This window comes from Polyodon spathula, chromosome 24 (genome assembly GCF_017654505.1).
Source record: "Polyodon spathula isolate WHYD16114869_AA chromosome 24, ASM1765450v1, whole genome shotgun sequence".
Lineage (NCBI taxonomy): Eukaryota > Metazoa > Chordata > Actinopteri > Acipenseriformes > Polyodontidae > Polyodon > Polyodon spathula.
In genome coordinates, this window is record NC_054557.1 from 6,347,934 (window position 1) to 6,371,295 (window position 23,362).

Below are 23,362 nucleotides of genomic sequence, written 5' to 3' on the forward strand. Positions count from 1 at the left end.
TTTCTCATGCTGCTTTATACTGATCAAATCCCTTCTACGTTTTTATTATTTTTTGCCACATAAAGGATTTTCAGTTTGTTATAATGTTTTAGTAAACTGGGGAGGTGCAGTTATTTTTTTTTATCACTCAGGGAGGCTCGCTTTGACAAAGTTTGAGAACCACTGAACTAGACGGACGCAATTAAATGCATTTGCTTCCTGTCTTCAGAACCATTCTTGTCTTCATGGTTTTCCAGTTTTGCTTAAGGCCAAGTACTTCAGTTTGATTTGACGTCTGTGTTGTATTCCTTATGGTGTTGTATGGTTAAATATGCCTTGTAAACAAGATGTGACATTTCGGCCCCAATGGTACAAATAAAGAAATACTCAAAGAAAAAAGTGCATTCAATGACAAATGTTTAGACGAGAAGTCCTTTTCAGCGTCTTTAACTGAAATGCATTCAACACTGAAGTAAATAAATAAATAAATAAATAATTTAGCATCAGTGGGTGTCTGTATAGTTATGGACTGTAATAAAAAGTAAAGAATTGGAGGCCTACTTTTTATTATACGAAAACATGGTGGTTTTGGAAATTCAGTAATGTTGGTGCAATTAGTAGTGGTTGTTTTGGTTGGCTACTGTATGTTTTGAGTTTTGCTCCCAGTTTGCTAACATTAGGCTTGTTATAGGTTTTGCTCTTTCAGTGTGCGTCTCTGTTCCTCGCTGACTTCATCACAGTCGTGACTAATTCCTTTTAACAACAAGCCAATATACAGGTAGCTTTTTTTTCTGAATTCTGATTTGAATAGGCACCTATTAGACCTTAGGCAGTACTGTCACATGGATGTCAAAATACTCAGAATTGAATCAACATGTTTGCTTAAACAGAATATAGAAATCGCACCAGTTGAAACGCCTCTCATTGGCACAGTAGACTCTGAGATTGAAATCTACCCTGAAGTGAACGATTTAATTTCAGCAGCCCCTGCCGAGCTAGCGTCTGTGTTGCGGAGACCACAGTGTGCAGAGCCGTTTAAAAAATAACCAAAAGAACCCTTAGTATGCAAGTGTTGCTCGTTAAAAAGCTGTATCCTACAATTTGAACATTTTCTGTGGGCAGGGAAAGGTTGTTCAGCATTGTGTTATCCTCCTGTGTAATTTTACCTTGGGTGACGAGCTAATTGTTCGTGCCCTAATTAACCAGGCTTGTTTAGTTGCTGCAGGAAGCTATACTTGGTGATTTTTCATTGATAGCCTGCAGCCTGCACAAGGTTAGCAGCTGAGAATTAGGTTGTGCTAGAACTGAGGAGTAGCATTCAGTTACACAGAATAAAGCTGCTATTGGGTCAGCTCGTTTATAGTGGAGAAAGCACTGGTGGCATAACTGAGTTTTGCAGTCACCCGCAGCAGAACCAAAAGATTCATCTTAAATACCTAAAGAATGAGCACGAATGTTTGTATTATGTGGCAGCCATTTTCTGAAGTTGCTAGGATACAGGGGTGTGTGTGGTTACTCCTGGGTTATTGTCTGCTGTTCAATTGGAGGGCAATTGCTTATTTTAAATGTAACATTGGCAGGGTATCTATGAACATGGTGAAGGATTGTGTGGAAAGACTAACCAGCTAGTTACTGATTGTGGCACTGAAAGGCCTGGCACAACAGTTTATTATTGCTGTCAGCAGTGATGCTTTTGTTCACAGCTTTTGATTAAAGTTAAATGTTAGCTTCATGTCTGCCATGCTTTCTTTTCCCTTTTGTATTTAAAGCTGTGGCCTGTCTCCCTGTTATCTTTTGCCTTATTTCACACCAAGGCACTGTTGGGCGAGTTGGGGTTGAAGCAGCTTTGACCATTCCCCAGTGTTAAAATGACTGCCTCTTAATTCTTTCTGAAAAGTTGGGAATCTACAGTCCTGATTAGACCCCAGTCATCACTTTTAATTTGTGCAGTCATACTTATGAAAGCAGCTGCTGCTGTAAATGAGCCCCTTCTGTCAGTGTCAGATCTGCTATCTTTCCCTCCTGCTGAACACAGGTTTACAAAAGGGAGATGCAGCATTTGTTTTTATATCTGTTTGTGTTCCCTTGTTTACTGTACCATTTAAAATAGTGTTCTCATCGTAGTACTGTAATATTTTATTTTTATTTTTATAATGGTATGTGACAACAGATTACAGGGGTGGAAATAAAACTCCTATTGCATAGCAGTTTCACCCATTCCAGTTTTTAATAAGAGCTTGATGAGCCACAGTGTATAGGAGCAAGCTCAGGTGTGTCTTATCAGTAAAACCAGGAATAGATCAAACTGCTATGCAGTGGGAGTCTTATTTTACTATCCATTGATTTGTTTCTTTTATTAAATTTTGTCCATATATAATGCCAGAAAATGTCTAATCTTGATTTGATGCAGCGTTATATTTAAATATGCAAGATGATGATGTAGTAAGCAGATGTTTTCAGTTCACTATATACAAAATTCAGATCTTGATAACAAAAATGTTAAGGGCAGGCTGCAATGCTGGATTTGTATGAGCTGTTGATTTGTTCAGTCCCCTCTCTGTGAAGTCATTTCTAGTGCTCACTGTTTGGCAGGTCCTGATCTGAAGTGGCACTGTTAACACCAGCATACAGAGCGCTTTGTAATTTGATAAAATCCTTAAGGTAACGGGACACAATTTCATCTTGGTGATCCTTGGGGCCTCGCTAAAGGTTCCGGACAATTTTGATGAAAGGTGAGGTACAGTAGATACAAAATATTGATATCGTCTTAAGAGAATGGTGTCATGTTTAAAATATGGATGGACCTGGAATATCAAAATAGATAGAATTTTCTTTTTCCTTAGTTAAGAATTCATTATTGTTACTGAAGTTTAATTTGAGGATTCAAAGGTGTGTCGAAGGTATTTTGTTTCTCGTTGATTGAACAGTTTAGTTTTTTTCTTATGATTTCAGTTGATGTTAGATTGGGGTACAGTACAGGTGAACTCTCTACTGTACTGTCATTTTCCAGTAGGATTCTGGGAAGGAGAAAGACTCATTAGGGGCGACACTGTATATTTAATACAAACTGAAATGTGGGGGGAAAAAGTACAGAGTTAACCAGGGGAGCAGAATTCAGGTAGGAAGAATTGAGTCCTCTTTCCTCTTTGAAGGGTGTCCCTGGAAGTGTATTTATTACAGGATCGGACACTGTGTGGTATGAGCTGGGGCTATAGCACTACTGTATGACAGATCAGTAGACTGGGTTTCAACGCTAGCACTACTGTATAACAGATCAGTAGACTGGGTTTCAACGCTAGCACTACTGTATGACAGATCAGTAGACTGGGTTTCAACGCTAGCACTACTGTATGACAGATCAGTAGACTGGGTTTCAACGCTAGCACTACTGTATGACAGATCAGTAGACTGGGTTTCAACGCTGCTCTGCCTCCAAGCAGTGCTAATTCTTGATGTTATCCTACAAGTACACAGACACAGGCGCACCACGCCAAAAAAAGGCAAGAACTTTATTTTGTTTGTGTGTTTTGGAGGTTTCAATGATATCTTTTGTTCCCTGACACAGTTTCTTGTCCTGAAATACTGTTGCTTTCCGTCTTCATGTAATTGGATATTTAGCTTTCCTCTTTCAATGGAGTGCTTGAATTTAACATGACACAAAGGCAAAGATGGTAAGGAATTAATGTCATGGTATGCCATTTGCTCCAGAGATCACACTGCAATGTGATTAGGATGTAATGTTTCGCATTACACTGCGTGGGTAGTATACGGTTCAGAGCTGTCAGTTGCTGTGCATCTGTGGTCCTAAAATGTCTGCAGCTGAGGTTTCTAAACCAATTTTCACAGGGCTTGTGTTGAAGGTGTTATGCGAGTGTTTTCAATACTCCAGTGCTTGCAGTAAGTGGTTGTCTATGCGATTTCGAATTGAGCAATTGACTACAGTTCCTTCAGTATGCTGGTTTATAAAATCCATACAAAGCGTCACTGAGAGAGCTGAGAAGTGCAATATTATCAGATATCTTTGTGTTCATGAAATCAAGGCTGTGCATCAGTGGTGTTGCCTGGATGCCAGTAAACCACATCTCCTCAGGCATTCAGCTTCGAATGACTTACTTTTTTTTTTTTTTCTCAATATCAAAAGCAACAATAGAAAGTCCAGATTTTTATGTACAGTATTTATTAGGTTGAATTGATGGAATGCCTGGCTAGAAAGTTAAAAACAAATCAACAGGGTTTGCATTTACACAGAATTCTGCGCAGGAAAATAAAACACAAAGAAAATGACCACCATGCATTTCTAGAGCGCAGATGAATCAAGACCTCGGACCAAAAACGTTCATCTCCCATCCACTCCACACTGCTGGGCATGTGTCTCTTCAGTAAGAGCAGTGACTCTGCCTTGGTCCAAGCAGACTGGTGTGGGTGTGGCAGCTCTTGAGAGGAAGTACAATACTGGAACAGCCTGTCGTTCCTTCTGGAAGCTACTCTGAGGCAGTCTAGGGGCTGTTCAGGACAGGTGCGCTTGCATCAGTCTTGTCAGCAGAAGTTCTCATGACAACTAGTAGAACCATTTACCCACAGTGATTACAAAAAGACCACAGAAGACAGTGACACTAATTGCACACTTGGAGCCATAATAATACGCTTTGTTGAGTATGAATTGTTGCAGGGTAGTTTGTGTTTTTGTTCGCGTTATTAAAATTAAGCTAGGTATGAGTCAACATTGCCTAGGGAGAACTTTCCAGACTTTACCTGAAAAACAAAGCTAAAAACTGCTGTACCCAAAAACAATCTGTGCGATGTTTCCAGCTGTCAGAGTAGGGAAAGCTGTGGGCTGTGAATTGAGCCGGAGTAATTGAATGCATCTGTTTCCTTATTATTGTAGAAGGTTGTACTAACTGTACTGCCCTTTTGGTGGTGTGAATGTGGGTGTAGTTGTTGACTTCTGATTTTTGAGTGGTATCCAGTGGGATTTTGTTTTGTTTGCAACCTCCTGTTTTTAATGTGTTATTTCATTCTTACTACTGTATTAGTGTCCTCTATAATTTATCAAATAAGTGTATGTCAACAAACAAAATATGTACTTAAGGCACGTCATTTTTTTTCCCCTCCATTTATGGTGAAAGGTTACAGAATGCTACCCTGTTTTTGTATAGTACAACTGCACCTGTTTATTTTCTAATAAATTGGTGTGTTTACCCCATTATGTATTTGACTTTCGAGAACTGTAACGATTTAGGCCTAAGTCTCATCAAAAACTGTTAGTAGCCTATATCCTTTTCTGTGTACTGCAAAGACTAGGCAGTTAAAGCTTGACGTTCTGTAAATGAACCTCCTTTCATTTGAAATAGGCTGATGGGACCGTAAAGGTGTTTCCTGTTGGCCTTTGTGTAACCTCATGTTGTTTTCCTTAATAAAAGGGACTAGCGCCGTATCTTTGATGTCTGAATTGCAGAGAGATGCAGGAGAATAGTGTGTAGGCAAAGCCTGGCCAATGAATGGGTGAATTCCATCTCCAGCTCCCTATGCTATCAAGCCCTGACAAAAGGGCCTCGGAGCGTTCGACAGCCTTTCCTTTGAAAATGAGCAGAAAAGCAGCAATGCAAACAAATTGTTCTTGCCTTGTGAAGAATGGGAGGACTCGAGCCTTTTAGAGTGAACCGGTTTCTTAATGGATTTCATAATGAGGGATAGACTGTTTTTCTCTTTTAGGATTTGTTAAATGGTAAAGCTTTGTGTTGTGGGTCAAACCAAAATCTTCTGGTTTTCTGGCAAATGTTGTGCTTTTTGGGCCAGATGATAAAATGTTTCTCCTCTTGAAATGCAGTATGCTGCACTAATTCAACTAGTGTTTTAGAGAAGGACGTTTCCAAGACCGTAGTGTGTCTCTTATTCGCAATTTATATGAGAAATTAATTAAAAGCAACATTTATATGGGTCTATCACAAAGTAAATGGCTGGGATACAGTATTTGACCATCCATATAATGGGAGCCAGGGGGATGTACTGCAATCTGGAAGATGTACGATTTGTAATGAATACTAAAGTTAAATACTCAATCCCGTTTTTTTAACATGTTGTTTGATATAACCCATACAGTCAATCAAACCATAGCATTAAACAAAAGGTTTAGTCATAGACTAATAAAAGTACATTTAATGTTTGCAGCTCTGTCTTCTGTGAAATGGGCAAACTGTTGGGTCCTGTTCCTGCCAATCACACTGGCTCCCTACATCTGTGGCTGGAAGTTGTGTGGGAGCCTTCTTGATATCATAATTCCACTGGAGTGTTGCTTTGTCTTCCGCTGACCCGAGCTGAATGCCTGGGGTCGTTCTCACAGTCTGCTAATTGCAAGGGGCTGGCCCTGCTGCCATTACCTGTGCTCGGCCAGTTTGTATAGTGAACTTGTACAAAGGAATGTAGGCGTTGTTAACCCTTTCATCTCTGGGGTTCCCATGCACAGAGCTGTTGAGTATTGTTTACCTCGGAAGAGAGGAATTAGACCAGCGTTCTCCTGAATGTGTACCAGTGTTATTGTGACTGGTGAGAAGAAGCCTTGCGTGAGCTCAGGCAGTTTTGACCTCGTTACCGGCTGAGCACTGTTTTTTCTGTTCTTTTTCATATAACGTTACTCTGTGTTGTCAGTCCTTAAATCATTAGGAGACCGGTTTTGTGGGTGCTTTTGCTCCATTGCAAACAAAAGAAAGCCGCATCCTATACAGACAGCACGTTCCCTGTACTGCTGCATCATTCTGGGTGTGGACTGACAGCTCCACTGTGCGAGGGAACTAACCGGGGGCAAATGGGAACATGTGCCTTAATTTTGTTTTGTTAACTTTGTTTTCTTCATGATGAAAAAAATGAGGTCAAAGATTAGCCCTCATTGGGTATTTTGTCAATGAAAATGTTGTCATCATTATACAAATTAAACGAGGGGGGGGGGCTGGGGGGATGAAAGGCTGCTAGTCGTGAAATTGATAAGAAATTTGGTGAAATTTGGTACTGTTGACCTGGCCTAACTGAATTGGCTAAATGAACTGAACTGTCAAATGATGGAACAAGGGGTCACTGTAATTAGAAAATGAGTAGTCTTAATATATTACTGTAGTGTTTCATGTGGAGGAGGAAAGCTGTGCAATACATTCTAGAATAGTAAGATTCTGAATTTGACATCAGCATGCAAGTGTATTAATCACACTGCTTTCCTCTGTTCCCTCTAGATGGAGTCTCCAGTCTCCACGCCTGCCCCTCCCCCGCTGCACCTCCTGGCTCCTGTGGGAAACAATGACATCGCCTCCCCCTGCGAGCAGATCATGGTGCGCACGCGCTCTGTCGCCGTCAACACTTCCGATGTTGCCTTGGCAACAGAGCCAGAGTGTTTAGGACCCTGTGAACCCGGGACCAGTGTAAACCTGGAAGGGATCGTTTGGCAGGAGACGGAAGATGGTAAGGAGATTTCTTTAACAAAATACCACTGAGTTGAGCCACTGTCTTTTTGTTGGTCCAGCGTGATCTGTTTAACCCTCATTGTCAGGACTGGTACAGGGTTGTCTTTCTCAGAAAATGGTTATTTAAAAGACAGTATAAAAAATAATATTTTTCAGTGTTTGTGTTAAGTTTAGTTATCACGAAGGGCTATTTTATCATGTGAGACAGAACTAATATGCCTTGCTCTGTGTACTTTTTGGAACTAGACTTAGAATCAATTTAATACTCTTTAAATAGCTGAGCCATTCCAGCTTTTGATATGATCTTCTTGAGTAAAACCTGAGCTTAAACACACCATACTTAGCATTAGCCACTACTGTGTGTGTTTCTATAACACCAACAGCAATTTAAATGCTAGAACTCTACCATCATTTTAAAATACAGCATTTCCTGTTTGTCTCCTGCTCCCTGTGAATTACACACACGATTGAGCAGCTTTGTAGCACTCCTTGTATGAAAACACACACACATACTTCTTGTATAACACCCTAATATACACCATACAGTGTGGGTTTTACCTGCAATAAACTGAATGTCAGTATTTAAGAAATAGACTGCGTCATCAGCAAGCTAAAAATATATATTGAACTAGAATTGGGTTTGCAAGCATGGCAATTAAAACAATGCATACCCCCCAAACGAACCAAGATTTATTAATAGCCAGTGGGTGTTTTTTTGTTTGCGTTAATACAGTGAACAGATATGAGGGGGGAAAAAAGACAACTCTGTTTGCAAATGTTGCACCAGGTAGAGTACTTCTAAAGCATTCAGCTGAACACGTCATGCTGTGATGTTAAGCATGCAGACCAAGTGCCGCTGTTTACTTTCATCAGTACTCCAAAATGCACAACAATGCAGAGCTCGCGAAGCAACTTTTGCATTATTTCAGGTATTTTATTATCCAGTGGTGTCTGCTGTTTGGTTCAGTGTAGTCTGAAAGTTGAGGTATACAATTACGAGTAGTAAACTAAATGAAGACATTTACCACATTTAAAGGTGACAGCCTTGCTTGAATACATGTATCTCTTACAATTTGTAAAGGGTATGCTGTATTCCAGTTATAATTTTTCGTCTGTCCTCGCACCAAAGCCTTCAATTTGTATTGAATCCAGTAGCTGTCTTCGAACAATATCACCGACGTCAGGGTTTGACGTGGGCTTTTCGTTCCTTACTACAGCATTGCGAGTTGCATGAGTAGGCTTTGAAGACATTTCAGTGGGAATTGTACTAACATTCCAGGACACTTCTAGCGACGTTCCTGGATGGAAACGCCTTGGTATTGGATAGAAGCTGCATGGCGATTTAAGGGTTTTGTTTCCTGAAGCTGCAGTTGAGCTAATGTTTAAATTTGGGTAGGAAGAGCTCCAGTAAGGAGTGTAACTCGCTTCTTTCTAGTGCCTCTGTCTTAACTAACAGCAACAGATCCACAGGGAAAAGGTAAGTGGTGTTCTACTCTGGAACCTGGAGATGCTTTTAAGATATCAGTCACTCTGGGGGAAGGATAGAATTTGCCTTTATTCGTTTTTGTATAGGCTAATACTGGAACGAGAATTCTTAAGTATTTTATAGTCACTACAGACTACGGGTGAGTCAGTACACTGCTTTATATGGCTTACATACATTACAGTGTTGACACTGTTCCTGTTGTGCTGCACTGCAAATATTGGGATTACGGTTTGCAGTGGATAATGCTATGTTCATGTTCCTATGGAAACAACACCTTTTTATTCAACACCCTATGCAAAACCAGTTTCAAGTACTAGTATACTGCAATATCACTTCCAGTCTTAGCAAAGTGTCTGTGAAAGGTCTTTCCCACCCGTAAAAGGGATCAAATCGACAGCATGGACCAATAAAAATAGCTTGGTATGCAGGTGGATTGTCTTAGCTGAAACATGGCTTAAACATAATACACCAGTCAGATCAAAATAAATAAATAGAAAAAGCACTGTAAAGAGAAAATAGATAAAAATATAAATCTTTAGCAGCATATGTGGTATTAAGGCATCTTCATTGTGACACATCATTATAATTTATTATAATGCTGCCTAATAAAAGCTACAGTAATGCAATGTTTCGTCTTATTCGTAGATCCAATCAATCTATTTTATATAGCGCCTTTCATAGTGGAACACCATCACAAAGTGCGTTACAAGATGCAGTAAATACAAGAAAATCTATAATACTTCAAATACAGAAAAAAAGCATAATACATTATATACAATGGAAAGTACATAATACATGATAGGAACGTAATATGTGACATAGTAGCAGCAGCTAATAACAGATATCAGGCTTAAGGAGCATGGAAAGCAACAGAGAACATGTGGGCTTGGAGAGTTGATTTAAAGCGAGCTACAATCGGAGCATCACGCGATAAAGCTGGGAGAGAGTTCCAAAGAGTCGGAGCCATGAAGCTAAATGAGCGTTCTCCAAGTGGGGATAGCAGGAGAGTTTTGAACATAATCCTGGACTTTACAGGTAACCAGTGCAGATGATCAAGGGGGAGGAGTGGGGTGGTGTGATCACATTTTTTACATCTGGCAAGGATCCTGGCAGCAGCGTTCTAAACTAGCTGGAGTCGGTTTATGGTACATCCCGGGAGACTACTAAATGTAATAATCGCTGTATTTTAATATAGTTTGAACCGATTACTGTGTTATTACTTTTTTAAAATTTAACAGTCGCCAATTGTTTTTATTATTTTTTTGTCCCAATTTGGCTCGGCTCACCGCTACCACCCCCGTGCTGACTTGGGAGTGGCGAAGACTAACACATATTGTCCTCTGATGCATGGGCCGTCAGCCGACCGCTTCTTTACACACTGCAGGCCCACCATGCAGCCACTTTAGAGCCACAGCGTCGGAGGACAACGCAGCTCTAGGCAGCTTACAGGCAAACCCGCGTGCAACTTGCCAGACTACAGGGGTCGCTGGTGCGCGGTGAGCCGAGGACACCCTGGTCGACCTAAGCTCCCCCGCCGCCACCCCCCCGATTCGCCACTCGGGAGCCCTCGATTTTTACTGTATTTTGATTGTCATTTTGGAGAGAACTATCAGCCACACATAATACAAGTTTCAACTTCAAAGTTTATAACAAACAAATGAATGCAGAGGGACAGCCTACTTTATTATCAAAGTAGTTTGGTTTCAACATTTTTTTTGTACAGTTTTCAAAACGTTTTAGGTCAATGAAGAAGTCTCTTTTGTACAAACTGTGGCTGTGTAATAACATTGGAATCTTCCTTGTGCAACGCCACGTGAACTATAGACATACATCCAATAATAATATACAGCTTAGTGTTACAATACATTCTTTTATGGGATTGCTATGTGTACTTTTGGGCCCCATGCCAAACATGAATAACTCTTCTCTGCTTTTGAATAATAGCCTGTGTTAGTATGCTTGTGTTTTAAGCAGTGTGACCAGTCATTTCCTAATTCTGGTTTTGGTCATAGTGAAGTATAAAATAACCAAAGTTTAACGCATGCCATAAAAGGTTTGTGCAACGCATGGGAGTGACTACAATTCAAAAGTAATTGACAGTATTTCTCCATTTTTAGTAAGACTTCATTTTGTAACTTGCATGATTTATACTGGGATATTAAGGTTACCATGATATTATTTTTGATGTTTATACTGTGGAAATGTTATCCTGGCCCAGCCCATCTATTGACCTCCATATGTATGTATCACTGATATTTTTACACATTGACAAATATCATTCCAAGGAATTTTGTCAGCCTGTTAAATATATTGTTTGTTTAACTTTTGTTTCAGCGCAAACACTTTACTTCTCTTTGATTGAGTGTACAGATTTATGTTTGAATAGAACTGTATTTGCTCTAGACACCCAGCGTTTACTAATATTCTTCTAGTATTACAAGGTGTTGGAGAGGGAAGATACTGTGCCAAGTGAAAGACAAGATTACTGTAGAAGTCCGTGAGGTCCAAGGAGCAATTTGTTTGAAACTGGAGAATTCAAAATGGGGAAGGCAATTCCTAACTGGTGCACTTGAGGCATGTTTCAGTTACAGCCAGACACGTTTATTTACTCAAGCTTTCTCAAGTCAGTTTCCATGATGTCATTGACTGGCAGACACCGGCACTGGGGGGTTCTGTTTTGGTCACGGTCGGTGCTGTTTGTGGGAAGGAGTGCTTCGCCTCATGAGGCTGAGGGGGAATTGTAATTACAAAGCTCTTTCATCTCACAGGAGGCAGAGTGGTGTCTTGGTCCCTGTCTCGAGTGTGTGTGTGTGTGTGAGTCTGTGACAGTGGTGGTGTTATGCACTGTGATTAAACGAGATTGCTTTTAGACATGTCAGACGTTTCCATCGTTCTATCACTGACAAAGGCATTTCTGAAACATTTGTTAGTTTGACTATGGAATGGTGGCTGCCAAGACTTGTCTTGGGAATTTGGTTCAAGCGTTGGCAGTCATCTTGACGAAAACCCATTTTTTGGGGTAAAATGAAGAACCGTTGCCCTATCCCAGCTCTGCATTGTATTCTTTATATTGCAGTGTGCTTATTAGATCACAGTGCCCTTGCCATGCTGCGGCCTTTCTATTGCTTAAAATTAAGGCTAAGTCAACGTGTGGTAATCTGAAAAATAACTACAAGATCTAAGCATATTATTTCATATTATTATTACTACCGCTTGTAGTCTTTGTGCTCCACGGTGGCTCTCTGCCAGTGGCCTGCTCCGCACCAGCCGCACAGAACAGTCCTGGAATGGAAATTGATTTCTTTCTTTCAGCAAGTAAGGCACTTTTCCCAAACGCAGATCCAGTTGCCAGTACTGTTTTCTCCATGTTTTCGTAGTTCACTCTGCTCTGTCAGACACAAGACCAGGGATGGAAATAAGACTTGCGTTGCATTGCAGTATGATCCATTCCTGGTTTTACTATGAATTTAAAAAGACACACCTGAGCAGGTTACATAGAGACTGTGACTAATAGAGCTTGTAGTAAAACCTGGAATGGATGAAACTGCTATGCAATAGGAGTCTTATTTCTATCCCTGCTCGAGACCTTGTTGCTGTACAGTTTTCACAAGGTTCTGCGGTGTATATACACAGCCTTCCTTTCTATTACACCACTCTGAAACATTGCTGTTTTGTAATTTTGTAACGATTTTGTCCCCCTTTCTGTTAGAATATGTAGAAACGCCTTTGCTATAGAAACACCTTTGCTTTTTAAATTAAGGTGCATTTCAATGATGAGTCAGGGTTAGGGTTAGTAATAAATGAACGTGGTGATTAATAGTGATTACTTGGTGATTAAATAAATGAACTTGGTGATTAATGAGTTAAACCACAGTCCAGCTGGCAAGCCTCCTCATGATGGCTGCACACAAGGTGGTACAGTAGACTCGCTAAGCTGAACCCTGACCCCTAATCCTGCTACCACTGATGTTGCATCCTGGGTTGCATAAGGGTTATTGCTTTACTGATTTGCAAACACATTGTGCGGCTGCTAGAGAACCTCAACCAGATAATGGCCAAGTCGAGTGGAAGGTAATTGCTCTGCATGTGTCAGCTGCAAGAAAAGCTGATTCCTGAGAGCTGCTGGCCCGCAGCCTGTAGCCTGATAATTAGGACTGTCTGTGTTGATGAAGCATTGATGAGTTGATGAAGCTGCTGACCCTCGCCTTGCTCTGCTGTGATGTCAGCCCTTTTGCACGGCTTGCAGCTTTTGACTAAAGCATAAAAGCGAGGCTCTGTCACAGACTGACACCAGGCAGAGCTGTGCACTGGGAATTGAATGGACATGTGAGGAGGATTGTAAAAGGCATTCTGAACAGCAGGGCAGCCAGAACCAAAGACTTCCCAGAGCCCCAGCTGAACTAATGAGGCTTTGCTAGCTTTAATGAGTTTTCAGAATTGGGTTCAACTGCCTGGCTGTCATGGGGAGAGGGGGGGGGGGGGGGGGGGGGCTTGCTGGCTGGAGCTGTGCCTGCTGTGACCTGCTTTGTCTGTTTAGATACTGATCCAATAACTTTTGAGTGTGTACTGTACAGTGTGCTGTCTCTGGCTCTGTGGTGTTAGCTAAAGGATTTAGGGCAAATTAGGGGTAAACTTTGTCTGTGTTTTCTCAGAATTTGAGTGTGTACAGTGTAAGTCTTAAATTAGTAAGCGTCTTTTCCAGACCCAAAGCCGTGTGCAGATCAACACAGCAGGCCTTAGACCAGCACTTTGCTGGATATCCTTGTTTCTTGCAGGGCTGGGAGGCTGAGGTGTCGAACACATGGTCTGACATGTCTGTGTGTTTATTCGGGCCCTGCTTGACTTACTGACTGTGTGTAAATGTGTACCTGAGTTGCTGTCACTCCATTTCCAGAGCGCTCACTCCTAGGCAGGGAGAGGGCCAGTGCTGCCCACAGAAACCACACAGTAAACTGAATAGCGAGCTGGGTTTACATTTCAGAAAGAAGGGGGGAGGAGGGAAAAAAGCCTCTTTTAGTTTCCTGAGCTAATAAAAAGTGAAATAGTCCCAGTGCATTCTGCCAGAGAGCATTCCAGGGCAATTAGACACACATTACCTCACTGCAGAGCCTAGTTGCTCTGAGGGACAGCTAGGGGAAGAGCATTCAGGCTACTGGGGGGCTTTGAGGCCTGCAGGGGCATGGCATAGTTAAAATATATAATACTGAAAAGAGAAAGTTTAAGTAATTAAAATAAATACAAAATATATAGTATATCTCATTTTAAGTATGGCAGAACACTGAGGGGAAACATTATTATTTAGGGTTGGCCAGGGTACTTTTTTTTCATGTTTTTCTTGGAATGGAGTTGCTTGACATTAATTTTTGTATTACTGTTTGTGTTATAGAAGAATCATTTGTTTAGCAACTGTTACCCAGTATAACATGGTGCAATTACAGGTTTTTAAACAGGACAATAAAATACATTGACTGACTTTTCCTTTTCATAACCAAGAAGCCAGTACTTCCAGCTGCTTATCCCAGGGTTACTGGAACATTTGGTAACTGCTGCCATCTAGTGTTAAATAACTGCAAGAAGTCGTCTCAATCCTGGAGTCAAAGTATTAGACTCACAGACTTGTAAAAGACATAGCTGTCAAGACTGGCATCTTCTGATGGCTAGGAAGTATTGCATGCACCAGTAGTTCTGAGCCTGACATAAATACTGCTACCTTCACTGCGTGTCCTCAGACATCACCAGCGCAGTAAAGTCACTTGGACACTGACTGTCACAGAATACAAATTCCCTTCCACATAGAGTGCTGTTGTTTTTATCTATGGGCCAGCACACAAACCCACTTGTGAAGGTTGATTTATTTAGTTCAAAATAGCTTGTGAATTTCGTCGAGGCAGCTCGGTTACAGTTAGAAAAACCGGAAACCCACAGACAGGACCATTGACCTTAAAAACCGTCGATCTCCATTAACTGGAGGAACTGTGAAAATAGTCAATGTGTATTTTTTATTTTGAGTGGTGAAAACAACATGTTTCCTGTTTTGAAGGCCTATATTTGAAGTGCCTGTATGTTTGAATAATGAACTGTGGAGGCCCTGCCAAACTTCCTACACAGGTGTGCAGTTAGCTTGCAGGTGCAGCTTCACTTTATTAGGCTGGTGTTACGGTGCAGAGTTTACAGTTTAATAATACAAGTCTCCCATTGCTAGCTGTCAGATTCATTCCACTACACTTTTGTAAACTAGAAAACAGTTTTCATTCATAAAATCCACAGACTCTCACCCCGCTTCTCGTCTCCTTCCTCCCTCCAGGAATGCTTGTGGTCAATGTGACCTGGCGGAACAAGACCTATGTGGGGACGCTGCTGGACTGTACGAGGCACGACTGGGCACCGCCACGGTGAGCAGAGAGCACAGTCTGTGCAGTAGAGGGATAAGTTGGGGTGCAGCTTGCATGTGTACCCTTGCAGTCAGTGAACATAGCTGACAGTACAGCCATGCCACCGGCTATTAAATCAGCAGTGGGGCCTGTCTGCACTGTCTAGCTGAAACACTATAAGACATTATACTCATAATATTATGAACCATAATGTCCAGGTGTTAGATTTTTATAGTGGAAAGTGGCAGCAAGGTAATTCAGTTTACCCTGCCATTATTGTACCATGCAAACAAAGTTATTATCTTGGCTGGCAGACTATCCAGTTTTCTGTAGTTTTAATGTAAAACACTTATGCTTTGATAAATGAAGCAACCACACTGTCCAAATGGGAGTTCTTGTGATTGGTGAGTTAAAGTAGCAAACCAAACACAGGTACGGGATGCGTTGAAGTTGCTTTAGTTGCGCAATCCAATGTAGAACCCTGATCTGCTTGAACCTCAAAACTGAGTGCAATTATAAAGAGAAAATCTCTGAGAAAACGGTCTCATAGCCAGTAGAAATGTCAGACATGGTCCCATAGCTACCCTCTTAATGACCAATTCCAGACCCTCAGCCCAGTTTACTCTTCCAAAAGCCAAGTTGTTGCATCACCAGTATATGATATAGGCCCTTTCACATGAAGACTGCTGCTCCACTGAATGCTACATCATGGGAGGCAGAAACACACATTGAGCTTTTGCTGCAGGCGGTCATATATAACCGCTTTGAAGGGTTTGACATTCCTTGCCAGCCTGCTTAATTAGATGATTGCAGCGTCGTTCATCAAGTGTGCATTTATATGGTACACAGAGTACTGCCTATTTTTATGCTTGGCTGTATTTTAAAATCAGCAGCATAAATCTCAGAGTTGCTTAATAGTGGAGGCGTTGTGATGCATGAAACTTCCTTGCCTATACAGAGATGGAAAAGTCCAATAGCCCTGCACCCTGTTATGTTTATTTATCTGCTTAGTGTGAAAAACTAGTTAGTGAATTAGTTTTTATTGCACAGATTGCTCAGGGTCATTTTAGTAACAAATATCGGCCCTGCCGTAAACCCTTGTCGATTTGTTTTAATTTATAAAACAGTCCAGTCCAGGACCTTATACCAGCTATTGTCTTAATTGTTACATTGAATAGTCCAGATCCATGTTCTTGATTTGCGTAATTGACCATAGCAGGTTAAAAAAGAATTCTGGATCTGGATGGACAAGGACCTGTATAGGAATGAACTGAGAGAGTCAGAAGAGAGTACCACAATGCTGTAAACTTCACATAGCATTTACAGTTGAAACAAACAGGAAATATTAACTGTCCTTGTCTTCTGCACAGGTTCTGTGAGTCGCCCACCAGTGACCTGGAGATGAGAAATGGCCGGGGAAGGGGAAAGCGGATGCGGCCCAATAGCAACACTCCTGTGAACGAGAACAGCAACTCATCTGACACCAAGGGCAGCAGCGGCGGCAGCAAGACACGGGCGGGCTCCAACAGCAAGGGCCGCCGCGGGAGCCAGACCTCGTCGGAGCACCGCACACCGCCCAACAGCAACACCGAGGACGTCAAGGCCAGCCCGTCCTCGGCCAATAAGCGGAAGAGTAAGCCGGCCTCGGACATGGAGCCCAACTCCAGCTCGGAGGACACCAAGGGGAGCAAGCGCATGCGCACCAACTCCAACAGCAGCGTGCCCCCTCCAGCCATGCCCGTGCCTGCCGTGAAATCTGAGCCCCTTCCACCTCCCGTTGACCGCAACTGTCCTTCGCCCATCCTCATTGACTGTCCGCACCCCAACTGCAACAAGAAGTACAAGCACATGAATGGCTTGAAGTACCACCAGGCTCGCGCCCACAACGAAGAGGGCATTAAGCAGGAGATGGATGGGGACAGCGAGTATGGGGAGGACTCTACGCTTCATCCTGAGCCTGGGAGTTGCAACGGAGCCTCCGTTTCCCAAAAAGGATGTCTTTCGCCAGCACGGTCTGTTACGCCAAAAGGTAGAGGTTTTGATGGCCATAGCCCATCCCCTTCTCCTGGAAAGTTTAGCTCTAAGCAATCCAGCAAGAAGAAATCTTGTGACGCAGACCAGGAATCTGTTGGGGTCCCCATAGATGGATCTGAAGATGGACCCTGCCTCACGGACGAGGCTAGCAACGACGGTATGGATGATAAGAAAGGGTCTGACAAGGACAAGTCAAAGAAGCCCAATAGTGGGAGTGCCAAGCCTGACAAGGTCCAGCAAAAGAGTTTGAAGTCTGCCAGACCCATAGCTCCAGCCATACCTCCCCAGCAGCTCTACACTTTTCAGACAGCTACCTTCACCACAGGCAGCCCGGGTTCCTCTCCAGGCTTGACCACCACCGTTGTCCAGGCCATGCCCAAGAGCCCTCAGCTGAAAGCCATCCAACCCAAGCCCACTGTGATGGGAGAGCCCTCCACTGTGAACCCATCTTTGAGCAGCTCCAAGGACAAGAAGAAGAAGGACAAGAAGAAAAAAGAGAGTAAGGATGCAGACAGTCCCAATCCTTCTGGTAAAGGAGGAAAACCAGAGGAAGGAAAGAGCCCTTACTCTGAGTCTTCTGATCCTGGGAGCAAAAGCGACGGGATGTTGAATGGTTCTTCAGATCCCCACCAAAGCCGCCTGGCCAGTATCAAGGCCGAGGCGGACAAGATCTACAGCTTCTCAGATAACGCTCCTAGTCCGTTGATAGGTGTGGCTAGCCGGCTTGACAGTACTGGCATGGTCCAGCCAATGGCTCCTCTTCATGTAGTGACCCAAAATGGTGCGGACAATTCTTCGGTCAAGACAAATAGCCCAGCTTACTCTGACATTTCCGATGCAGGGGAAGACGGGGAAGGCAAAGCAGACAGTTTAAAGGCCAAGGCAGATGACCAGGCCATAAGGGAAGGGGCTAAGAAAGCCCTCTTTCCTTCCCAAACCCCTAGCAAGGAGTCTCCTTTCTATTCAGGCTATGAAGCCTACTATTCTCCTAACTACACCAACCCCAGCCCGGGGGCTTCCAATTCTAACACATCGCTGGCAGAAGGCCAGCCTGTAAAAATAAAGAAAGAAGAGGAAGCAGAACCCATCGACACAAAGGTGAAAGTGGAACCTCCGGAAGAGCGGAAGCCTGAAGTTAGCATGCCTTGCCAACAGCAGCAGCCCTCTGTCATTCAACAACGCTCAAACATGTACATGCAGCCCCTGTACTACAACCAGTATGCCTATGTTCCACCCTATGGATACAGCGACCAGGCATATCACGCCCACTTGATGGCTTCCAATCCAGCATACAGGCAGCAGTACGAGGAGCATCAGAGGCAGAGACAAGCAACCGAGCAGCACCGTATGGCCGAGAAGAAGTCAGACATGGCCATGAGAGAGAGGGAGGCAGCCATGAAGGAGGAGTGGAAACAGAAGGCCTCTATCCCTCCCACTCTCTCGAAGGCCCCCAGCCTCACGGACCTTGGCAAGCCGGCGCCACCGAGCAAGCCTAAAGACTCTGATTCAGAGCCGGCAAAGTCGGTCATAATCCCCAAGGTAGAGGACTCTTCCTCCTCCTCATCTTCCTCTTCCTCCAAGATCCAGTCCCAGCAGGCAGAGGGGCTGAAGATGAAGCTGAGCGAGGGCAGCCATCATAGCAAGGAGACGTCCGAGGCGAGGTCCAGCATGGAGTCTAGCAGGCAGCCTGCAGTGGACCAGGCCATGTGGTACAGACAGGTAATTCACAACTGTTGGGAAAACATAAATGGGAAAGTCAGTATTTCAGCTCTGTTTTCCCCAAGTGGGGTCATTTTGTTCTAACATGATATAGGTAACCCTCTGATACTTACAACAAGGGCTTATAATGTTAAACTCTTAAGGGCACATAAATTGTGCATGTTTCTAATGATTATGTTTTCAAATATTTAGAGCAAACAATAAAAACAAGCCTGTTAGAATGCTCTAAAATGATGAAAGTTCAGATGAAAGTTCCAAGTTGCAATGTATTTATTTTAGAGCTACAGGACACCAGTGCCTTCTGTACACTACATCAGGGAGAACTACTCAGATGGAACATGCATTTGTATCCATGTGTTCAGAATCATTATACAGCTGCAGCTGCAAACCACTTGAACTATCTTGGAACGATCTCCCACTTCCCACAAGCCATACTGCAGTGTGCAGTGTTGAGTGCTCCTGTTGCTTAATGACCCATGTGGATAAAGATAGCAAAGCAATTGCAAAAATACATGATGCACAGGCGGTCTCAGCAATAAGGAGTTGGAGTGCTTTCCATTGCACAGCCGGTTCTGTAACCAACTGTGCAATTACTGTTACAATGTTGTCAGCCTGATATGTTTAGCAGTGAATGAGCATATCCATTTCATCCTGAAATATTGAAATAACTGTCGTTCTGACCTGTGATAGTATTTCAGGCAGAGGGTTTGTGTCCAGCTGGATTTGAGAAGCATTCCCACAGAGGGAAGTGTGTAAACTTGAGGGGGCTGGTTGGCATAGTGATTGGGGACAGTTTGAAAATCAGTTTTTTAGCTGCACTGGTAGATCTAGTCCAATTCAAGAGCTGCATTTCTTTCTGTGTCTGTAGGAGCCCGACTCCAGAATGTGGCCCTACGTCTATCCTAACAAGTACCCCGATTCTCAGAAGCAGGAAGAGGAGCAGCGGTGGAAGGAGGAACGTGAGCGGGAGCGCAAGGGGAAGGAGGAGAGGCCCAGGCCCAAGGAGACTGCCCCGAAGGAGGAGAACAAGGAGAGCATGGACCCCCGACTAGCCATGCCCCCGTCGGAGGACCATCGCAGCAAGGACCCCCGGTCCACCACCCACATGCAGTTCACCTCCCACCTGGCGCAGCACCAGTCCTACATGCCGTACATTCACGGGTACCCCTACGCACAGGGCTATGACCCTAATCACCCGGGCTACAGGGGCATGCCCTCTGTCATGATGCAGAACTACCCAGGTGAGACCAGGGGGCCACTCTATTAGTGTGTCTGTCAAGGCTTCGGCTTGAATTTAAAGAGGTTTTTTGACAGCTTTTGCATTTAAACTCGTTTGTTTGCTTTTCATGTTGCCTGTGTTTACAAAATATCAGTGTGTTAATTACAGAATATTGGCTCATTATGAATGACAGAAAGAAAAGCTTGTTGATGTAAGCTGCAGGATGAACTGGGAGGCCAGGCACCTGGTGAGCTCAGGCAGAAACTGCAGGGCTGGCCTTTGTCCTCCAGAGACCAGTAGCTTCCTGACATCCCTTCTCGACTTTATGGGTTAAAAGAGGAAATTGGCTTGTTCAAGGGATTAGTGAGGGATATTAATGACATTGTTTTTGTGTGTTCAATTTTCAGTCTATCACAAACAGCGTTCCCTCTAAGGCTAAAATGCGTGCATTTTTCTCAGTAAATGGCAACAAGCTTTGCACTCAGTTTACTAACTTTCGCAAGTTATTATCATAAATATCAACCGCAAATTGAGACTCCAATCTCTCAAGGTAAACCTATTATTTTGATACCATTTTTACAAAGCATTAACATAAGCATATTTGTGGCTGTCTTGCAGCTGATTCTCTGACTTCCCTCTGTAAAAATACAGTCACATTAGTGCAGAGCTCGCCCGGGCACCAGCGAATCTACTGGTACAGGGTGGGTGAAGCATTATTTTGTTTTTTGCGAGTTAATTCATCATGTGACTTCACTCCATGTCTCTGCTGAAACTCAACATGGCGGCTGCATCACTGAAGGAAAAAAAGCAATGTTTCAGTAAGATAGAGCTAAACGTAATCTGATTATCTGTATGTGATAGTATTCTTATAGTTTTGCTGTAATTTGCATGATCATGTACGAGTCAATACCATTAAATATAATAATGCCAGTCATAAACACGTAGAGAATAAGAAAGCAAATATGTCGGCAAAATGGCAAAGCACTGCATTCTTCTATGCTGAAAAACTAAGGTACTGCGCTCATGGCGGCGCTTTCCCTAAGTAAGCTAAATTAATTGCGTATTTCATTATTGTTTAGTTTATTTCTTTCCACATTACCTGCCTTTAATGAAGTTGTAATTAGCAATTTTAAACCATGTCCGTTTCTTAATTGAAATATATTTTTTGACGATGAAGAAATGAGCTAAAAACTATTTTCCTAGCTATGCAATCCTTAAAGGAAATTGATCGTTTTACTGTATAAAGGATGTAGTCACTACACTACACACCGTTGGTTTCATAAAGACACTCTGTCTGGAGACACGACTCTTTTAAATCTTGAAAATAACACTGCAGAATTAGGAAGGAAACAATTGAGAGGAATAATTATGCGTTTACATTAAAAGCGGCGCCATTTCAGGTGATACATACAAGTGAACCTGTTTTACAGCAGCGAGTCGTTAACACGCCTTTATCAGCATTTCATATTTTATCCTGGTTCTTATTAAAATGCCAATGAAACGCTAATGTGTGGAGTACTGTACCTAGGATTACTCTCACATGACATTGCTGGACTTTTACTAAACTGTTTCATATTTTGTATTATTGTAAATACCAGCAATAAGCTAAACAGGTCTTTTCAAAACACCTTTATTTGTATACTGAACTACTGTGTTAGTGGACGACTGTAAATATGACTGTCACAACTGTGCAGAACATTTGGTTTTCTGAACTGTTGTAATACAATTCTTAGGTTTTCCAGCTTGTTTTAATGCCAGCAATGAGCCAAGTGATGTCTGTAAACATTATGGCAGGTTTGAAGTGTCTTCAGGTGCTTTACTTACTATTACAGCAACAAGAATCTGATTTTGGAAAAAAAAAAAAATGAATTGTGGTAATATTTATCAAATGTACTTATTTTATATAGTAACATTATATTTATGTTCAAATGGCATATTTAATTAATATGCTGATAAAAAGTGTGAACAGATGGAATTGGCCATTTTTGTAAAACAGAATTTGGTATTCCCAAGAATGGAACAGTTAGTAGCCCTAAAGATGGTTACAGTTGAAGGCTGTGCAGACACCAGTGTTTTATGCAGTAGTATAAAGCCATTTTATGCAGGCCACCAGTTAAGCATGCAGTCTGTATCTATGGTAATTGACAGGGCTGCATAGGATCAGAGGATGATTCAAAATCAGAGGCAGAGCCACAGTAAATGTCTTGTTTAAATTTAAAGTAAATTGTAAAATTGTTGAGATCTAAACTTGTGTTGGAATATTGTTTCAAAATTGTGTAATGCAACAAAAATATATTAAAAGGGTTAATGCGTGGCCGAAGGTTTCTCACTGATAATTGACCCTTTCTCAGTCAAAATGGCAAGTTTCTCAGTATGTAATAAGCTTAGAGGCAACACTAATCACAGGTCAATCCTGCCTTTTTTCTTTCAGGTTCCTACCTGTCCTCAGGCTACTCCTTCTCCCCCTATGGCAATAAGATGCCGGGCAGCGAAGAGGGAGAGAAGTCTCGATCCAGCCCCACGGTGAGCAGTAAATCCAGCTCCGAGTCCAAGGCCCTGGATATCCTGCAGCAGCACACCAGCCATTACAAGAGCAAGTCTCCCACGGTGAGCGACAAGCAGGCCCACGAGCGGGAGCGAGATGAGCGGCCACGCTCCTCTCCATCACAACGCCTGATGACCTCACACCACCACCTGGGCTACCCACTGCAGTACGATCTACCCTACGCAGCAGGTGAGAGCAAGGAGGGGCACTTACTGACTTTAACCACAATGAAACTGAAGATGCTAGTCAAAATCTGTGTTGTAGATTTCAGCTATAGATCATTTGGGCTAATCTGAAATCACAAGAAACTCTCTGGGCTACCCAGGCTCCATTACAGTGAAAACTGAAGAAGGCCGAATCTGAATGCTTTTGGTGTGTTTAATAAAATGGAGTCTGAAAGACCAGAGAATTGCTGGACTGTGAGACATAATTCCTGACTTTACAGATAAGGCAGCAACGCTTCAAAGTGCGCTTTTCATCATGCACAATGTCTTTTGAAACATGCTGATATTTTGATGTTTGCTAATGAATGCTGCCAAGTTGTATACAGTGCTCTGGGAT

General features: G+C 42.6%; 1 protein-coding gene across 1 annotated transcript in view; it reads left to right on the plus strand.

Moving 5' to 3' along the window:
• LOC121299072 (zinc finger protein 609-like) overlaps positions 1–23,362 on the plus strand; it is a 53,525-nt gene that overhangs the window by 22,153 nt on the left and 8,010 nt on the right. The window contains exons 2-6 of the mRNA XM_041226579.1: positions 7,200–7,425; positions 15,218–15,305; positions 16,655–19,037; positions 19,906–20,278; positions 22,688–22,990. Coding sequence (XP_041082513.1) covers positions 7,200–7,425; positions 15,218–15,305; positions 16,655–19,037; positions 19,906–20,278; positions 22,688–22,990 — 3,373 coding nt within the window. The remainder of the gene's footprint in view (positions 1–7,199; positions 7,426–15,217; positions 15,306–16,654; positions 19,038–19,905; positions 20,279–22,687; positions 22,991–23,362) is intronic.